The following is a 21,636-nucleotide window of genomic DNA, read 5'->3' on the forward strand; positions in this document are numbered from 1 at the left end:
TCACCACATACACCGCCGGATAGAAAAGCTTAACTAGCTATGTGGACGAATATGATCTTCAACCTCAACCCCTACATTATGAGATAATGCAGGCAAAAAGTATGCATTAGTACGTTGGAATGTACTAAGTATGAAGGCGTGACATGCAACGTAAATCATTGAATGCAAAGGTCAAGTAAAACACATGATAAGATAGGACAAGTAAAGTCATGAGAAAAACATATTGATCAAAGTATTTTAAAAGCATAACTTCAAAATCATAACATACTTAAGAGATCATACATATGTGGGATAGGAATCATAACCGACAATAAGACCATGCGAGCTATAACATGGAATCTCGTTGTCTATCCATACAATGCATAAAAGGAGAATCTACTTGCCAAGGTAGACTCTACCCCACTAGGCGGATCATACATACGCTATAAATGGATTCAATAGGTAAGCCATGAAGGCAACCTACGGTGGCACGTAGTTTATGAGACATGAGGTTGCTACTAGGGCTTTTGGTAGGGCCCCCACCTCAAGTCCACTCGGTGCTAAGTCAAATCCCACGGAATACATACATAACATAAAATCATAATTATATATATCATGGTAATAATCATAGGTTTGAAATCATAGAGTAGCTCATTTTCATAACATACTTGTAATGTGAGAATTGTCCTTTCATCATTACAATCATATTTGCCTAATTCATATCGTTAGGCCTTAGGTCACCACATAGGGCCTTAAGTCACCTTGTAGGCCTTAGGTCACCACATAGGGCCCTAAGTCACCTTACTTCATAACTTGCATGAAATTCATACCTTGAACTTAGAGTAAAACTCAATTGCATAATCAATTGACTTTGAAAATTATGTAATTCACTTGAAAACATGCATGATCATAAACTTTATATCAACCCATACATAATTCATATATATAATATCCTTTGAAAGTATAATTCAAAATACTCATAATATACATCAATTTATATCAAAATAGACTAATGATTATACTTTAAATCATAATTCATGCAATAGAAATAGAGATCATAAAACCCATAAAATACCATACTTTAATTTGATAGAAAACCTTGAGAAATTGATAGGGCTTCATGGATGAAATGATCCATGAATCAATACCCACATACCTTAAACGATAACACCAAATAATTTGGAGAAACTTGAGAGTTTTGATGAAGAACTTGAGTGAATTTACTTGAAGTCTTCAATGGAGTCCTTGAGAGTCTTTTGTAGAGAGAGAAATATTAGAGTATGTGAATTATAGAAGAATGAATAGAATTAGGGATTTAGGTTAATTTATAGAGTTGATTAGGTCCTAAAAACATTTAGGTTCATTAGCTAACAATTTAGGAAAAAATCTAAAGTGCCTTTATTAAAAACTAAATTTGGCCAGAAAACCCTTGCCAGGTCTGCGACACAGAGGCAAGCAAGTCCGCGACGCAGACTTGTCGCGGACCTTACTGGTTTGCGCAGTTCCTTGAAAAATTTATCTTTCGATCTACGGATCCTAAAAATCCACCGAGACTATTTTTCTTACATGTTTTGACCCCTTGATCGATATTCTGAACTCGAATTTTTCAAAAAAATTAAGGATAATGAATTACATTAGCAGCTTATTTCCAAGATATTTTTAAGACACTTATAAGCATTTTGAAAAATATTATATTATATTTATTAAAAATTAATTAATTTATTATATATATTTAAAATTGTCGCTATTTAAAATCACCCCTCTACCCTAGAAAGGAAGATGGAACAGGGAAGGGGGGTGGTTAACTAGGAATAGAAGTAAGGTCAAATTGTAAGTGGAGTGAGTGTGAGTGGTGTAAGTACTGATTAACGTAACAGAGATGAAAAGTAAAAGGTAAGGGTTGGGTTAAGAGGAGTATAGCAGTAAAAGTTATACACCGTACATCTTCTCATGATCTATCTACCAGGCACTGGTCACTGGGACAGCAGGTATGGTATCAGAACAAACACCAACTCTGATTCTGATAAGCTAAGGGGAAAGAGAGAGAAATAAAAAAGTAATAATTAGTGATTTGTTTAAAGGGAACCTTTAGTTTATGGATTTCCGTATGTGTTGTCAGAGACAATAGCTGCCATAAAGGCAGGATAGTTGCAGTGCAGATACAACAGAGCTTGGCCCTCAGTCATAATATTTTTGCTCGGTACACTGTTCAGAGAGCCCCCAGTGTGTGTGTGAGAGAGAGAAATATTTTGATCAGAACCATTAGTTTTATCCATGTACAGAAGATTCTGCAACCCAAATGGTCCCTTAAAATAAATAAATACATTGCCTACTATTACTAGTGTATTTTCTCTTCTCCAAAGAGCTCAACTACTAGTAGTTTTGTATATCTGATCTGTTCTCAAAAGAAGAAAAAGATATCTTCTGATCCATGATGAGTAGTACAGGAAGAAGTAGTAGGTTTCCTTTCACAGCAAATCAGTGGGAAGAACTTGAACATCAAGCTCTTATTTACAAGTATATGGTCTCTGGAATGCCTGTTCCTGCTGATCTTCTCTATACCATCAGAAGGAGTTTGGATTCTTCCCTTTCCTCAAAGCTCATCATCCACCAACCTCACCATAGTACCTACTCTTCATTCTTTCCTCTACTACCCTTCGTCTCATTTTATATTGTATTTTATATTATTTTAATATTGTTGTTGTGGGTGCAGTTGGATGGAACTGTTTTCAGATGGGATTTGGGAAGAAAATAGATCCAGAGCCAGGGAGGTGCAGAAGAACAGATGGAAAGAAGTGGAGGTGTTCAAAAGAAGCTTACCCAGATTCCAAGTACTGTGAGAGACACATGCACAGAGGCAGAAACCGTTCAAGAAAGCCTGTGGAAATTATGACTACTAACAACACATCAACAACAACAAGACCTACTCCCCAAACAGCAATTCCCATCTCATCAATCAACAAAAACACAAACACTCATGAACCCCACCACCACTATCCTTTTCTTTATAGACCAACTCAAGACCATAATACCCCCAAGTTCCTTTCCGAATCTCCTGCTTATTCCAGGTTTGTTTAATTTTAATTTCTATCACCTTGTAGAAAATTAGTCATTTTTATGTTAAAAAGTCTTTTAAGATTTTCTATTTTGGTTAAAACAGAAATGAAATGAAAGAGGAAGTAGACGAGCATATTTTCTTCTCAGAGGCTTCAGGGACAATGAGAAGTAGATGTGGTTCGAATGATACTTGGCAATTGTCACCACTTACAATGAGTTCTTCACCAATGAAACAGAGGACAACTTATTCACCTTCACAGAGTACAGGTCATTCTTACTTACAACTTCAAAGCCTCAATGACACTTCAAGACAAGGACAGTATTATTATCATAATGATGTCGAGAAAGAAGATCACCAGCCCAAGAAAGTAATGCACCATTTCTTTGATGAATGGCCACCCAAAGACAACAAGCATTCATGGCTTGATTCTGATGATAAATTTTCCAAAACACAACTCTCAATTTCAATATCAAATCCCTCACAAGACTTGTTCATCACCACTAATGGTAACTTAGTTTACTCTTAATTGATTGTTATGGACAAAAGATGTTGTATGTTTTGACCATAATAGTTGCTTTTTGTTTTGCAGAGAAATGAGATTTGAGAGCCAAAAGAGTACTTGTTCAATGGGTGGTGGGGCGGTGCTTTTTCTGATGTTAGCTTTTCATATACATGTGTTCCTTCTGAGAAGGTTTTTATTTATTTTATTTTCATATTTATGCAAGTGTTGTGTTGTTGTTGTAGTAGTACTTGAATTAGAAGTATATGGTTTCTGGCTAACTGAGCATTCACATGGTATTTGGGTTGTCAGCAAGCAGCATTGTATTCCTTCCCCCCTCTTACCCTGCCCCTAATATTATTACTACTCACTGCTACTATTAGTATTTGGTTTGAATGGTCAGGTTTTACTGCCATCTTGCCACATGTTGGTATGTTTTTATCACTCTATATGGCGGGTTGAATATCTTCTTCTGGCCTTTTTCTGCTGTTGCTTTCAACGACTATCTTACTAAAATGTTGCTATTTTGGATTCTTTTGTTAGCTTATGCTTTAATGGTATATGGTTTTTCTGCTCACACATATGGCTCTTTTCTAATTAGGAAGAGGAAATTTAATTACTAGTATATGGTCTTGCAATTGATTTAGGATCTTGTTCAAGTTGATGTGCACATGCATATGTTTCTGACTTAATAAGAATCTTAAAGTTAGTAATAACTTTTTTATATGACTACTGACATAGAGCCACTAAGCTTTTTAAAGATGTACTAGGGACATGAGATGCTGACCCCTAAGAAACATTTCAACTTTAGGGAGGGGAGTTGGCCCTTGTGTTGTCCAAATCTCTTAAAGGATTCGATCTCCAAATATTTGAATGCTGAACGTGCAAATGTCAGCTCACAATTCTTTTTTTTTTCCTTGTTCACGAAAAGAGTACTTAGGATAAGTTCATACGCTCTACAAATTAAGATTAAGGGTGTGTTTGATAGGAAGGAAAATGTTTTCCCGGAAAATGTCTTTTTGAAAAAGAAGAAGGTTTTTAATTTATTTTCTCATACTTGGTTGGTGACTGAAAAATATTTTCTAGTGTATGAATGATGAATAAAAAATATTTTTTAGAAAATATCTTTTATAAAATTTGATCTGTGACTCGATACTGACTCGAGACCTGACCCCGACCCACATGACTACAACTCTTGACACCAACAGTCGATTCAATATCCAATATTTGAATTGAAATCCGACCCCAACACCTGATCTGAGACCCGATTTTGACCCTGACACACCACCTAAACTTTGATCCTGACACCTGATTCGAGAATCGAACCCGACCCGAGACTTAATTCCGACCCCGACACCCAACCCGATCTTGACACTCGATCCAAAATCGGCCTTGACAATTGACTTGAGACAAGACCCCGACCCCAACACTCGACCCGAGACAAAAACTTGACCCCGACGTCGACATTGATGAGAGATCCGATCTCGGCACTCGACCCTGACCTCGACCCTAACGTCGTCACCCGACTGGACACTCAATTCTGACACTTGAGACCCAATGCCGACGCCGACCCACGATTCAATCTCGAATCCAACTTTAGACCCAACCCCGACACTTGAGATTCGATCCTGACGCCGACTTGAAACTTGACTTTGACTCCGACTCCAACTCGAGATTCGACACTTCACTCAAGACTTGATTTCGAACCGAGACCCGACCCCGACCCCGATGGAGACTCGAGATTTGACCCCGACACTTAACTAGAGACCTGACCTCAATTTGAGATCCAATCACGACCCCGACTTGAGACTTGACCCATATCCTAACCCGACCCTGATCTCGACATCTAACTTGAGATCCGACCTTGACTTGAGACCAGCCCCTGGCTCGATCTCAACTCAATTTGAAAACTCGGAAATTGGGTCTCCAATCGAGGTCGAGAGTCGGGTCTTCAAATGAGGTCAAGAGTCAGGTCTCGAATCGAGGTTAAGAGATGGGTCTCAAATTGAGCATCAGGAGTCGGATTTAAAATTAATATTGAAAATCGATACTCGAGATTTAAGTTAGGATAAAAAATTGAGATGTGAGGTTCCAAAATGATTTTGGAAAATGTTTTCCTTACTTTTCTAAGAAAAGTCATTTTCCTTAAATTTGTGGAAAATAAGTTAATTTGAAAAACATTTTCCTTCATTACCAAACACACCCTAAATCATAATAAGTTTTTCTTTTCTTTTTTCGATCAACCAGTAACATTGTCATTCAACCAAAAAAAAACATACAAAACAACCAACTCTTTTGGATTTAGAGCTAGCTCTCAGACATAATTGTTATACAAGTTGCTAATTCAAACAATGAACCATCAACTATAGATATTACATTTAACTAGGATAACAATAAGTTATACTAGTAACTATTTAACTTTTGTATATTGGAAGAACAATTTTTTTAATATCAAATAATTACTTTGAAAAAAATTAACTATACAAAATCATCCATAAAAGGAGGGAATTCGTAACATTTTAGTTGGACTAGGTCATCAACAGCGTGATCACTACTTAGACTTTGTTTGGATTGACTTTTGATTTAAACGTTAAAAGTTAAAAATTAAAAATTCTAATTTATGACGTTTGATTTATTTTTTTCATTTTAGCTTGAGATCAAATGGCTATAATTATTTTTTGAATAATCCAAAACCTTCCTTAAGTGCTTAAAATTTATTTTGGCTTAAAAATATTTAAAATAAGTCAATCCAAAGAGGCGCTTTACCATATAAAAATTTGCGTTTCCTAAATGGTCATTTAAGTTTTAAAAATTGTTTACAATTGTAAAAAAAAAAAAATTAAATTATTATATTCAACTATTACTATTTTTCTAAAAATATATTAAACATTTCAAAAGCCTCTTCTCCTAATTGGCATGCCTTGTCTATAAAATCTTTTTTTAATAATAGATCTATTTATCTCATCAATTTCTTTTGACTTACATTATTTTTTTTTAAAATTTTTTACACATGATATGAAACGCAATTTAATCATTGAAAAAAAAATTAATTGTGTACTTTGAAATTCATATTCAACGGTATATTTTTTCAACAGAACAAAAAAGAAAGTAAATATTATGTATATCTTTATTTAATGAATGATAAAATAGGAGTACATTAATGAAAAAATATAATAAAATTTTGATCTTTATTAATGAACAATTTAATCTAGTATAATATGTGTCTTATTGAAGTAAAATAAAAAATTTAGCTAATTATTGTTTGTTTTTTGTTGGCTTAAAATGAGGTAAGGGTATATATTAGTGTTTAAGTATGTGATAAGATAAAATATAAACAGTAGTCATAAAAGAATAAAAATGGTGAGATGAAATTGAAAATAAAGGTTAAACTAATAAATTACCCTTTTCTACAATCTTTCACTGTATCAATCTTACGGTTTCTTGATTATTATTTTTGGACAACTACTAGCGGAATTTTTTTATTTTTTTTTACAAAAATTTGCAGATAATTTTCATGTGAATTAAATTTTTTAGGCAATAATTACCTACGAAGATTCATCAAATTTTATTTGATAGAAGAATTTGCTGGAAATTAGATTAGCTGCAAAAGGTTTTGTATTACCCTCAAATATATATTTATTTATTTTATTTTCACTTTTCTTGTAGTGTATAAGATCATAATATAAGTTTGATCAAATAGGTTTAATGAGTTAAATAGATTTATTATTAAAAAAAAAATCAATGGCATGACATGTCAATTAGAAAAAAAAAAGTTTAAGATATTTAGTATTTTTAAAGAAAAATAGTAATAATTGAGTGATCTTATTATTTTGAAAAAAAAATATTTTTTTGGTTTATAATTTATAAAATATGGTTGCATAATAAGAAACATATTTACAGAAAGTGACAAGATTTTTCAATTTACAAAACATATCAAGAGTTTTTTTACAGACCATACCATAAATTTCACCCCAAGGGTTGGAAATATTCACTCAAAGACTTCAAAAAAAAAGGCTCAAAATTTTGTGCATGAAAACTAGATGAAATCGGCATGAAATGTGTCGCTCAAGGATTAGAATTTTGTTCATAAATGAAATCCGTATAAAATGTATATCGCGTTTAAAGTTTGAAATTTTTCTAACAAATTTCATGTATGAAAAAGTGTAGAATCTATATGAAATATGTATATCTTGGACATGGTTTTAAATTTTGATCAAAATTTCGTACATAATAATTGTATAACTTTCATTCAGTATTCATACTAATTTAATACAACTACAACACATATGCAAACTTAAAAAAATATTTTTTATACAAACTCAACATATAATTATGATATAACTTTAATACATATTCGATTCAATTTTATCGTAACTTCACCGAAATAAGATTGAAATTCAGTCCAAAACTAGCTCAAATTTCATCTAAATAGCCTTAAATTTTAATTCAAACCTCTCTCGACTTTTGAGATATCATCCACTCCAACCAAAATTTGTTTGCATAAATCAAGCTTCGAGCTCCTTTAATGGCACGAAATCTTTGACAAGCTATTTCAAATCCGATTTTGAAGAACAGTAACTGAAATCTCAGTCAGCGAGCAATGAATCAAATTTCGTATTCGATTTGCAATTTCAAATTCAACAGCAAAAAAACAAATCCTTCAAACTTCACTAATTTTAAATTTAAGGTCCGGGGAGCTATAACACCGAATAACAATAATAGTTTTCCTTCTTCTTTTTGGATAGGACACCAATACCAAACCCAAATTTGTTTTGTTTGATCTATAAGAAACAATATTTTTATATATAATAATATAGTGTCTTATATAGTTATGAGGTGTGATTTACTTGGAGGGAAATAATCATTACAAGAAAATATGAAATTAACTACGAAATTTATCAATAATCTCTAGTTAATCCGTTGCTAAAACACTTCTAACTAATTGAATTTTCTTATAATTGGTGCTCATTCATAGCTAAATGAGAGTTTTACTGTTTAACTATAAAATTTTATTCGTAGCTAATTCATCATTTTCTAGCGGTGAACTCCCTAAATAAATATATGGTTTTGGAATTTTGGTATCCGATTCTGATCATCCAAATCTGTGTGTGCCCTACAGTATTAATTCAGGGTTTAAGACTTTGAATATCATTCAATCTGGCTAGAAGATAACGGGACAAGAATCTAAAACATGAATAAAGTTCAGTCAACATTTAAGCTCAAATAAAATGTGTGCAAATACTGTTTTATTCTGATATCACACAAAGGGATTGAAATTAATAAGACATAAAGTGAAAGACACTTATTTTTAAGGACACTTTTTATCGCGTTATAGTTCCAACAAATCAATAGCTTACGAAGCTCAGGTAACGGGTCATGCAAAAGGATATCTTTTTCTTCTCGCATAAATTCGAAAAAAAAGTTGTCTGATGCAAACTTGGATAAATTTATTGTGTCTCACACAGATCAACAATTTTTATGAATTTACACACGTATGCTAAATCAACCAAAAAAAAAGATCGAAAAAGTACTATTCTCTCCTTTTTCATTTTGTATGACATGTATGTTGGAAAATATCATACAGATTACTGCTTACATGAATTATAGACAATAACTACAAATACATATCACATACAAAGTATGCTGAAAATTAACTCAAGGAGTACCTCTTGAAGCGTGAACAAATATTTTGAAGCAAGTCAGACTTCAGTTTTACGATTTCTACAGTGATATATCCCAAATTAATTAACAACTGAACTCTCTTAATACTTGAGTGGGCAAGTATCGTATAGAAAACTGATTGTCTTTCTTGATTAGGAGAAACCCCTATTTATAGAGATTCCTTCTCAGTCCAAAAAGGAGAAGAAAACCCACACTATTCTTGAAAAACTAAGAAACCCACGTGCTTCCTCTCTTTTCCTTTAGAAATAGAATTCTGAGTTCTAGTTAAATATGGGCACTGTAGGAACCACATAATTAATTACTGAGGCTTCTTATTATGGAAATAATTTCAAAAATTAATTTGAATTATTCTTACCATAATAAATTACGAATCATTTCACTAAAAATTCGTAATTGTACTCCTCTATTTATATTTCAAAATTTCTCATTAAACACTTATGTAATTTCCCATGTTAAGATTACAGATACTAATCAATAAAATTAAATTACTGATGAATTTAATTCAATGATTAATTTCCTTTAGAGCAATACTTAACTTATTTCATGTGCCAGGTTCATAAATCTACCAATCGGGTTTGCACATGAAAATTTTTAAGTTTTTCGTAAAAATATGTATCATCAATCTCTATATTGAGATATGGATTCCATCAACTAACTAAATTATTTCACCAATATATATTATTATCATTCAATATACCAGACATATTGATCCATCTCAGAATCTCACCTTTTAATATATCAAAACGATAATTAATATATACAGATCATAATCGTTATATCAAGATTGAAAGTATAAGTATATTTAATAGTTTAGAGAATATATTTTTATCAGTCAGTCAAAAATATCTATCTCTACTCGGTCTCGTTCAATGCATACAAAATGCACTAGCACGAGAAGTTAGAACTATACCATTCTCATAATCAAGATAAATTATATTTAATCTCGTGTTACAATCTTTCTGATGATTTGTCCAAATTCCCATCTATGATTGTAAACTATAACTTTTAACTTATAAGAACCGATGATTTAATCTTTTGTGTATAAGCTCAAACTCTATACAATAAATCATCTATTATATAAGTTGAGGACACATATATGACAAAATGATCTATTTAATGTAACACTTTATTGAATTGAATAAATAAATAAATAATTGTTCAATAAATAATACTATATCTAAACGCATGATTAATAATATATTCTAACAATCTCCCACTTAGACTCATAACCATGCACCTACAACTCTAACACCCATTCCTTCAACATGCCTATCATAAGACTTTTGCGGTAAAGCTTTTGTGAAAGGGTTTGCCATGTTGTTTTCTGATGCAATCTTTGCAACCATCACATCTCCTCTTTGCACTATTTCTCAAATCAAATGGTACTTATGTTCAATGTGTTTTGCCTTTTTATGATTTCTTGGTTCCTTTGAATTTGCAACCGCACCACTATTATCACAATACATTATGAGTGGTGCTTCTATCGCAGGGACAACCACCAAGTCTTTCAGAAAGTTTTTGAGCTATATTGCCTCCTTAGCTCCCTCAGAGGTTGCTACATATTCGGCTTTCATGATGAAATTAGCAATGTAGGTTTGCTTAATGCTCCTCCAAATAATGGCTCCACCTTCCAAAATAAATACATTTCCTGAGATCGACTTTCTAGAGTCCATGTCAGATTGGAAATCCGAGTCTGTGTACCCTATGGGCACCAACTCATTCGAATGATATACTAGCATGTAATCCCTAGTCCTTTTCAGGTACTTGATTATATGCTTAACTGTTGTCCAGTGTTCTCATTTAGGATTAGATTAAAATCTACTAATCATGTCCATGGCAAAGCAGATGTCAGGTCTAGTGCACAACATCGCATACATTAGGCTTCCCACAGCCGACGCATAAGGAATTGCCTTCATGCTTTCTATCTCCTCATCTGTCTTAGGACATTAATTTTTAGATAAGGAAATTCCATGTCTAAAAGGAAGAAATCCTTTCTTGGAATCATGCATGCTGAACCTGGTAAGAATTGTATCAATATAAAGAGCTTGAGATAAGCCTAACATCCTTTTATTCCGATCACGCAAAACCTTGATCCCAAGGATGTGAGCAGCTTCTCCCAAATCATTCATATCAAAATTAGTGGACAACCATTCCTTAACTAAATTCATCAAGCCCACATTATTTTCTATGAGCAAAATATCATCTACATATAATACCAAAAATATCACTTTATCCTCATTCCACTTTTTGTACATACAAGACTCGTGAAGACATTGCTCAAAATCAAAAGTCTTGACTACATTGTCAAAACAAGTATTTCATGACCTAGAAGCTTGCTTTAATCCATAAATAGACCTTTTAACCTTGCACAACATGTGTTCTTTTCCCTTTTCTATGAAACCATCTGGTTGTCACATAAAGATGCTCTCATCAAGACTTTCATTAAGAAAAGTTGTCTTGGCATCCATTTACCAAATTTCATAATTATAATGAGCAACAATAGATAAGAGAATTATAATAGACTTAAGCATGACTATTGTCGAAAAGGTTTTCTCATAATCGATCCCTTCTTTCTGAATAAGCCCTTTTGCAACAAGTCTAGCTTTATAAGTTTGCACTTTTCCATCTACTCCTCACTTTTTCTTATAGATCCACTTACATCCAATGGATTTGACTCCATCTACAGGTGGTTCTACAAGATCTCAGGCTTTATTGGAGTACATGGACTCCATTTCTGATTTCATAGCAATGATTCTTTTTTCTGCATCTTTATCTTATAGTGCTTTGTCAAAATTCACAGCTCGATAATCAAATCTTCAGGGATTCTGTTAAAAGACTCTCCGAAGAGTGCATACCAAAGTGGTTTTCTTATCACTCTCCTACTACGATGAGTCACTATAGGCACAGGGGTAGGTTCAGAGAGAGTTGCATTATTATGATTTTGTGGGAGAACCACATCATTTGTAGGATCTTGAGTCTTCATGTTATCCTTAACACCTTGTGGTGAGGAGATGACGACAAATTCTTCCTCTAATGCAATTTTCTCATTACTACTCCTACTACTTTGATGCAATGGATTTTCAGGAACTTGTACTCGTGGAATTATATGTCTATTAACATCTTTCCCACTACTAAAATATAATGGTGTGTTAATTCTAATATCTGGGTTTTGAATTTGGTTTTCATTATTTTCAGTAGATTGATTTATTATCTCTTTGCTTAATTCCTGTAAAACTAGTTTACTTCTGGAAACATGGTTCTCAAAAAATCCCTTTCCAGAAATTTGCATTGGTACTCAAAATGATTTTTTTTTATTTAGGATTATAAAACATACCACCTTTCGTTCTTTTGGGGTATCCAATAAAAACACATACTTCTATTCTAGATTTCAATTTTTCTGCCTTCTCTTTCGGCACATATGCTGGACATTCCCAAATTCGAATGTGTTTCAAACTAGATTTGTGACCAGTCCACAATTCAATGGGTGTCACAGGTATAGACTTAGAAGGAACTAAGTTCAGAATATAATTTGTAGTTTCTAATGCATATCCTCAAAACGACTAAGTCAAATCAGAGTAACTCATCATAGATCTAACTATTTCTAAAAGAGTCATGTTTCTTCTTTCTGCTACACCATTTTGTTGTGGAGTTTTAGGTGAAGACATTTGATATGTAATTCCTTATTCTGATAAGTAACTAATTAACTCATTTGAGAGGTATTCGCCACCACGATCAAATTGCAGTAACTTGATATATTTTTCATGTCGTTTCTCCATTTCTGTCTTAAACTCTTTGAATTTCTCAAAGCATTCAGACTTACGGTGCAACAAACAAATATATCCATACTTTGAGTAGTCATCAATGAAAGTCACAAAATACTCATATCCACCTCTTGCTTGAATGCTCATCGGACCAAACAAATCAGAATGAATTAGCTCTAATTTATCATTGGCTCTATTTTCTTTTGAGGGGAAAGGTCTCTTAATCATTTTTTCTTCTAAACAAGATTGACATATTGGTACTGCCTCCACTTTAAATGAATTTAAAGGTCCCTCTCGAACCAACTTTGAAATTCTATCTAGATTTATATGACATAGACGCAAGTACCACAAATAAGTCTCATTAAATTCAGAAGAATGTTTTCTTTTACTTGAAAGGTTAACATTATTCAGTTCTATAGGTTGTTGCATTTCTGAAGAGACATTAATAATAAAAACACCATCAATTAATGTACCAGTAGAGATAAAATATTTATTTTAGCTAATAACACAGCCGTTATCAGAAAAATAACATCATAACCATCTCTCAAAGCTTTAGAAACTGAAATCAAATTTCTTCTAACAGAAGGTGCATATAAAACGTCTTTTAAAATTAAAAATCTACCACTACCAAACGAAATACTAATATTTCCTAATGCTAAAGCTGGAGCTGCCGAACCATCCACTTGAAAAACATTAACTTCACCTCTAATCAGCTTGCACGTCTCTTGAAATCCCTGCAAAGAAGTGCAGATGTGATCAGTGGTTCCTGAGTCTACACACCATGATGTGGTAGAAATAGCCACTAAACGTTTCAACGACTAGTGAAAGTGAGTTACCTGAATTATTTTTTTGCTTGGCTAAGAAAATTGGACAATGAGCCTTCTAATGACCTGGCATCTTGCAATGAAAACACTTTCCCTTAGGCTTTTTCACTCCTCTAGTTGGATGTGCAACTGCCTTATCTTTGTGAACCTTTTTCTTCTTTTATTGTAAGGTCCGACATGGTTTAAAGGTTGGAATGTGTCATACTAGGGTAAGGTAGGGAAAATGGCTTCGGAGGACCCTTTTTGTCTCAAACTCGATGAATTCTAATTGTATATATGAGTTAGGATCAATTCCTAAGTATTTAAAGAGTGTTAGATATGGTGTAGGGTCATAAGGGATCTCTAACACCAATCCAAGTCCAAAATATTTCTATCAAATTGGTCAATCTTGGCTCAAATTTTAATTTCAAAAAAATAAACTAAAGGGGGAAACCTCCACGTCGCGGACCTACTCCCAGTTAGTTCAAAATTTAGCAAAAATTTCCAGTTTCAAGTCAGAAAAACTTAGACAATTCCCTGAACATATATAGATGAACTTGGACGCGTTTTGGGGTCATTCTTGCAGTCTTTTGCCTCCACAAAATCCTAAACTTCATCCTCTCCTCTCTCAAATCATCTTCAACAAATTTGCTCTCAAACTCAAAGGATTCAAGCTTCCCATTTAGGACCTAACATCCATATTTCTTCAAGTTCTACTCTAAATTATGTGGGTTTTCATCCATGGGTTCTTCCACCCATAGAGCCCAAATATTTTCTCAACTTAGTATTTCAATTTTAAATGATGAAATCTTATAGACTTTTACGTGATGGTTCCAAATGCATAGATTATGATATATTTAAAGTTTATTTACTCATATATATATATATATATATATATATATATATATATATAACTCTCATTTTCAAGTGATAAGTTTAATGGATTTTCATACTACGATTTTAAATGTATATATTCTTGAATATTTGAAGTTTATTTACCTATATTGACTTATGTTGATTCTTATTTACGTGAAATGGATGGTTTATCAAGGTTCTTATATGAAGGTTTGAAAAGTAGTTTTAAAGTGCATATGGTGGGTTGTTCCTAAGATATTTGATTTGATGCATTTATATCACTCTCATGCATACAATTAATCTTTAAATGTATTTGAAGGTCTTTATGAAATAAACCCACATAGTCTCTTATGATAAAGTAAAGTTGAAATGAAGTTTGACTCCAAATGAATGTTTGACAATGTCTACAAATGAGTTTAAAGGTGCTTTTTGCAAACAAGTTTTGTGAATGATGATTCTCTAATGTTCAAGCAAGTTAATGATAGGGTGAGTTAAAGTCCAAAAGATATTTTATGAATAAATATATGTGATGATGAAAGGTCTACACTCACATCACATGAGACAAAGTTAAGGACCTATTCTATGATTTTATTATTATGAAGAGTAGACGGGTAGTAGATATGGCCCCTCCCACATGATAATTGACTTTATATTTTATGGTTTGTCTATTCTATTGAGAGTTTATCTAGCACTAAGTGGACCTTGGGATAGGCATTCTCTCCTGTAGCAAAGGCAAGAGATGCATAGAAAGATCTCATTGTCCCATAACTACGTGCCACCGTAGGTTAAAGGATCACCCATAGAAGAGACTTGATTCCTTAGAGGATCACCCGTAGTTGAGGCTCGATCCTTTATGTAGCTTAGTGGATCTACTTAGGCATATATGAGTCTACCTTGGCAAGTAGTCTTCCCCTTTCCTATGATGTATGGGTAAAGATTGGGACTCCATGTTATATCTCACATGATTTATGTCGGTTAACGGTCGCTCTCACTAAGTTACAAGGTCCTTCTCTCGATGTTTAAAGTATTTTTTTACTATGACTACTAATATCTTTCATATGTCCATGATCTCTTATAAGGTTAAAGGTCCCATCTCCCAAGTTATATAACATGAAGTAAGTGTTACTTTGAAGTTTTATGATATGCATTGACCAATAATTTCTTATATTTAAAGATTGCTTTTAAGCTATACTCATTCTCATTATGATTGGTCATGCATCTTATGTCATATTGATTAGGTTCTCTTACTTGTTCATGCATATCTCACATACTTAGTACATTCAGAGTACTAACGCATACTTTTTTGCCTACATGATATCACCATGTAGGGACCGATGTTCCTTCTCCACCACGTGGTTAGTTGGATCGTTTGAAGGCCACTTTTAGTGAGTTCTCATTGTTTCGGGGACAATACTCCTCCCCTTTCTAGCATATGTTATTTTGAGGCATTAAGACACCTATTTTGGTACTTCATTGTTAGTTTATTTGAGGGTGAGCCAGGGACATGTCTTAGCCCCCGTCAACTTTATTAGTAAAGGTATGTTTGGACATAAATGTATGATGATCTAAGGTTGATTATGACTCTTATTTTATGATTTTCTCCCTTAATCTCGCTTTCCCCTTTTTCTTCCAGTTGATATTTATTTTCATTACTGATGAAAGGCTAAATGAATGCTAAGAGGCTTGGGTGAGGTACCTGCGGATTTCTCATTGCCGTGTCACGTCTGAGCCCTAGACTTGGATTGTGACATCTGTCCACCTTTCATTTAGAAGTAGAACCTTTCTCAACATATAGTTCCATATGTGGTGCCTATTTTTTGACAATTATCTCTGCCGCCTGCATCTCATTCAACAGTTACGCCAAAAATAGACTCATCTTATTCATATTATAGTTCAGATGAAACTGTTGAAAGCTTTATGGCAGGGACTGCAATATCATCTCAACCTGGGAGTCATTGTCAATTTCAGCCCCCAAGATCTCTAGTTCATTCAGAAGACTTATCATCTTCAAAACATGGTCTCTAGCAGGAGTGCCTTCAGCCATCTTAGTGTTCATGAGATCTCTCATGGCAATCTGCTTAGTTGATCGACTCTGGTCCCCAAACATTTGTTTGAGATTCTCCAGACTTTCAAAAGCAGAAAACATAGCTTGATGTTGATGTTGCAGCACATTTGACATTGAAGCCAGAATGTAGCATCGCACCATCTCATCAGCTTTTTGCCATTTTTGATAAGTTAACTTATCCTCATCACTAGACTGTTCACTTGGTTTCGATGGACACTCTTCATAGAGTACAAATTTTACTCTTCAATAGTTTACACGATGTCAAGATTTCTCCTCCAGTCAAAATAATTAGGACCCTCAAGTTTATTTTGACCCAAAATAGTGCTAAGGAGGTTAAAAGGAGATATATTGAATCTGAGATTGAAAAAATAGTTACAATAGATCAATTAAACAATCATATAAACATTGAATATTCACATTCAAACTCATCACATACATATACATTCATGATCTTGAATAGCCAATTGATGGAATTGGAGAACTACTCATACAATATACATATATAATGACTGATTATTCACTCTATATATATATAATGACTGATTATTCACTCTATAAACTCTTACAGACCTAACTCAAATGGAGAGTCTACTGTTAGTTTAACTCAAGTGAAAATCAAAACCCTAGTTATATTGATTCAATCATATATTATTCAGTTTAGGAGAGTTAATACAGATTGTCAAACTAGAAATTAAATACATAATGACTTGTATTAAATTCATCCGATAGGGAGGAAGGTCTAAGACAACACATAAACTTAATACTTCATTACTATTTAATCTTGGTAATCATTGGAAAGAACCCTTATCACCATAATATATATTTTTTTCAAATTTTATACAAAAAATTTTCAAGAAAAAATACATATCAAGATTTCCATAATTTATGTAAAGAAAAAGCCAATATTAATCTAATGTACAGGTAACAATCAACATACACGAACTGAGAAAGAAATTTAGAACACTCACAAAGCCGCCGTCATGCATCAAGGCTCCACCTAACACTTACATTACTTATATTGAAAAAGTTTTCAATTATAATTAGTAAAAGTGTTCACTTTAGGTGTCAATTTCCATGACATGTGCACCGGTTAATTCCCAAACAAAATAATTAACAATCACAACAACATGCATGCAAAAAAAATAAATGTTTAAGACAATTTCTGCACTTTTGCACATTGTGTTGCCGCCATCGAAACCGCTTATCTTTTCTCATATGTTTCATTAATTAATACGAAGATAAGCGATCATTACTTATGATTATTATTCGGCTAGGCAGATTCAGAAAAACATATACACAATTTTACATACGTTTTTCAGGTCATCTATAAAGATGTAAGCATGGCTCTTGATGTCAATTGTTGAAAAATAGCATATAGCGGAAGCATTTCAGAATTTTACTGCTTACATAAATTATAGACAATAACTACAAATACATATCACATACAAAGTATGCTGAAAATTAACTCAAAAAATACCTCTTGAAGCATGAATAAATATCTTGAAGCAAGTCAGACTTCAGTTCTACTGTCTTCTACGGTAATCCCAAATTAATTAACAACTGAATTCTCTCAATACTTGGGTGGGCAAGTATCGTATAGAAAACTGATTGTTTTTTTTAGTTAGGAGAAACTCCTATTTATAGATATTTTTTTCCAGTCCAAAAAGGAGAAGACAACCCACACTATTCTTGAAAAAACAAGAAACCCACGTGCTTCCTCTCTTTTCCTTCAGAAATAGGCACTGTAGGGACTACTGAATTAATTACCGAGACTTCTTATTATGGAAATAATTACAAAAATTAATTTAAATTATTCTTACCATAATAAATTACGAATCATTCCGACTAAAAATTCACTCCTCTATTTATATTTCAAAGTTCCCCATTAAACACTTAGGTAATTCCCCATGTTAAGATTACAAATACTAATCAATAAATTAAATTATTGACAAATTTAATTCAATGATTAATTTCCTTTAGAGCAATATTTAACTTATTTCATGTGCCAGATTCATAAATCTACCGGTCGGGTTTGCACATGAAAACTTATAAGCTTCTAACAAAAAGGTGTATCATCAATCTCTATATTGAGACATGAATTTCATCAACTAACTAATTATTTCACCGATATATATTATTATCTTCTAATTTATCAGACATATTGACCCATCTCAGAATCTCACCTTTTAATAAATCAAAACAATAATTAATATATACAGATCATAATCGTTATATCAAGATTGAGAATATAAGTACATTTAATAGCTTAGAGAATATTTTTTATCAGTCAGTCTAAAACATCTATCTCTACTCGATCCCGTTCAATACATACAAAATGCACTAGCACGAGAAGTTAGAACGATACCATTCTCATAATCAAGATAAATTACATTTAATCTCGTGATACAATCTTTCTGATGGCTTGTCCAAATTCTCATCCACGATTGTGAACTATAACTTTTAACTTATAAGAATCGATGATTTAATCTTTTGTGTATAAGCTCAAACTCTATACACCAAATCATCTATTATATAAGTTGAGGACACATATGTGACAAAATGATCTATTTAATATAACACTTTATAGAATTGAATAAATAAATAAACAATTATTCAATAAATAATACTATATCTAAATACATGGTTAATAGTATATCCTAACAATGTATTGTTTGATTGAACAAAAAAAAATCTTAACAAAACTTTTGGCACATGCCAAAAATGAACTTAAAACATGTAGTTCTAAAAAGGAAATTCAATTAGAGTTAAGCTGCCCATGAGCATCATGGCATAGGTAAAAGGGAACGAGGAGGCAAGCTCCCCATCTTTCGCATATCTTGCTCATCTGACATGTTATGATATTTTTATGACTATTAAAAAAAGAAAAAAGGGCAAAAAAATATTCTCAAACTATTTAAAATACATCAAATTTACCTCTCGTTACGTTTATGGTCGAAGTTGAACTTTTTTTCCCTTTATTTAGGAACAACCGTTAGAGAAACAATATTTTTGTTCCTTTTAATTAGTTGAGGGCATTTTTAGCAAAAAAAGTAACCACAAAGACAATTTTGACTCAAAAACATAACAAAGAATAATATTCTAAAAAAAATAATCATTCTCAAAAAGGATAATTTAACCTACTATAACTAATTAAGGAGTATTTTTGATCTTTTTCCCTTAAAAATGTTATGAAGAGGAATGTGGAATTTGAACATGAAGTTTAGAAAAATTACATGAGAGAAATATAGGAAGTTTATTTTTTAATACTTCATCCGTTAGTTCAATTAGTTTGACATTAATATCTCCTAGTTAATTTATTTAAATAATAATGACATATTTTTATATTTAAAAATAATTATGTAATTTTAAATATTTTTATTTTATTCTTAATGAGAGATTTTACATACAAATATTGATAAATATTAATATACTTAAAATTATATATTTTTTATAATCCTGATCATAAATATTGTGACATGCTTAAGATTACATCTTTTTTTTTTTAAAAAAAATAGTTTCTTTCTTATGCCAAACAAATTGAAAAGAAAAAAAAAGAACAAGCAGGAAATAGTGTTAGAATATGTTAAAATATATTATGTCTTTAATAATATATTTTGAATATATTCTAATTAATATTGTATTTTTGTATTTATAGCAAGCATATATTTAAGTTCCTTAGTTTTAACTATTAGTATCAATCTTTATATTTAACATATCTTGTAATTTGTATATATTGATCAAGTTCAATAAAATTAAGCAAGCAATTCTCTTCCTTCATGGTATCAGACTAGTACGATCTCCTAATCCTAGCCTCATCTCTTCTTCTTCCTATCTTCTTTCATCTCTTCTCATGGCAGATTCGCCCAAATTTCATTCCGCTCTCACCGTCACTAATATTAAGTCTCTCATACCCGTAATATTAAACAATGAGCAAGGCTTGTATCATTCTTAGGCTACTCTATTCATCAATCTTGCTAGGGTTTATGATCTTTACGATCATTTGGTTCCACCCACGGAAGCATCGGCTCTGACTGCCTACACTACGGCCAAGTCGGCTGATCCGGCTCTTTGAAAGCGTTTGGACATTGTTATATTGTAATGGATTTACACTACCATTGCTCCTGATCTTCTTCTAGCTATCCTCAAATGTAATGACACGGCAGAGGGCGCGTGAAACCGTCTTGAATCTCTTTTTCAAGATAACAAAGCCACCTATCTCGAGGAGGACTTTACGAACACTGTTTTCGAAGGTTTCACCTCAATTGATAGTTATTGTAATTATTTATAATCTCTGGCAGACAAGTTGGCTGATGTTGATGATCTGGTGACTAATAGCTGCCTGGTTTTACGTCTTACCATCTCCATACCGGAGGCGTATAGTGGTACGGTGGATTTTATATAAAATCAAGAGCCATTGCCCTCCTTTGAAAGTTGTCATTCCAGGTTGAAAATGGCTGAGCGTACCATCAAGGCTCGCCAAGCTTGTGAAAATGGTGTGTCCGAAAGTTGGGCCGATAGCGCTGTCATGGTTGCCACACCTTCTTTCTCTTCGAATGACTCCTCTGCTAGCAACAAAAGAAATAATAATAATAAAAATAGGAATAATTTAAAATTAAATGGCAAGAAAAAGGCGGCTCAACAAAGCCTAAGTGGACCCAATCTAAGTCATCCACAGTGGCAGCCGACGTGGCAGCCTAGTTGGGGAGGTTGGACAGTGCCTCCTTGCCTGTTTTCTGCATTCTAGTGGCAGCCAAGGCCCAATCCAGGGGCCCAACACCTTTCAACCTCTAGGCCAGGCGTACTTGGGCCCAGACCTCAATCTTTTAATGCTCTTGGACCTACTGCTCCTAGCTACACACCCACCGATATTGAGGCCGCTATGCATTCTCTTTTATTTTCTCAACTCAATGGGAACTACTACATGGATACCGGTG

General features: G+C 33.0%; 1 protein-coding gene and 1 pseudogene across 1 annotated transcript; one reads left to right on the forward strand and one right to left on the reverse strand.

The window, feature by feature from the left end:
- The first annotated feature begins 2,101 nt into the window (after nucleotides 1-2,101).
- LOC129892178 (growth-regulating factor 1) lies at nucleotides 2,102-3,835 on the forward strand. Its single transcript, XM_055967737.1, has 4 exons — nucleotides 2,102-2,603; nucleotides 2,693-3,047; nucleotides 3,140-3,543; nucleotides 3,627-3,835. Exons 1-4 carry the CDS (start codon nucleotides 2,411-2,413, stop codon nucleotides 3,632-3,634), a joined length of 960 nt encoding a protein of 319 aa, XP_055823712.1. The 5' UTR covers nucleotides 2,102-2,410; the 3' UTR covers nucleotides 3,635-3,835.
- Nucleotides 3,836-16,399: 12,564 nt separating this feature from the next.
- Nucleotides 16,400-17,684, reverse strand: LOC129892798 (uncharacterized; annotated as a pseudogene).
- Nucleotides 17,685-21,636: the final 3,952 nt, after the last annotated feature.

Source organism: Solanum dulcamara, chromosome 6, assembly GCF_947179165.1.
Source record: "Solanum dulcamara chromosome 6, daSolDulc1.2, whole genome shotgun sequence".
Classification (NCBI taxonomy): domain Eukaryota; kingdom Viridiplantae; phylum Streptophyta; class Magnoliopsida; order Solanales; family Solanaceae; genus Solanum; species Solanum dulcamara.

Bases quoted from the DNA above. Each gene is read 5' to 3' on its own strand.
- LOC129892178 (XM_055967737.1), top strand. From the start codon at position 2,411: ATGATGAGTAGTACAGGAAGAAGTAGTAGGTTTCCTTTCACAGCAAAT. The intron at 2,604-2,692 runs GTACCTACTCTT...TTGTGGGTGCAG, and splicing joins CATCCACCAACCTCACCATA to TTGGATGGAACTGTTTTCAG. The intron at 3,048-3,139 runs GTTTGTTTAATT...TGGTTAAAACAG, and splicing joins GAATCTCCTGCTTATTCCAG to AAATGAAATGAAAGAGGAAG.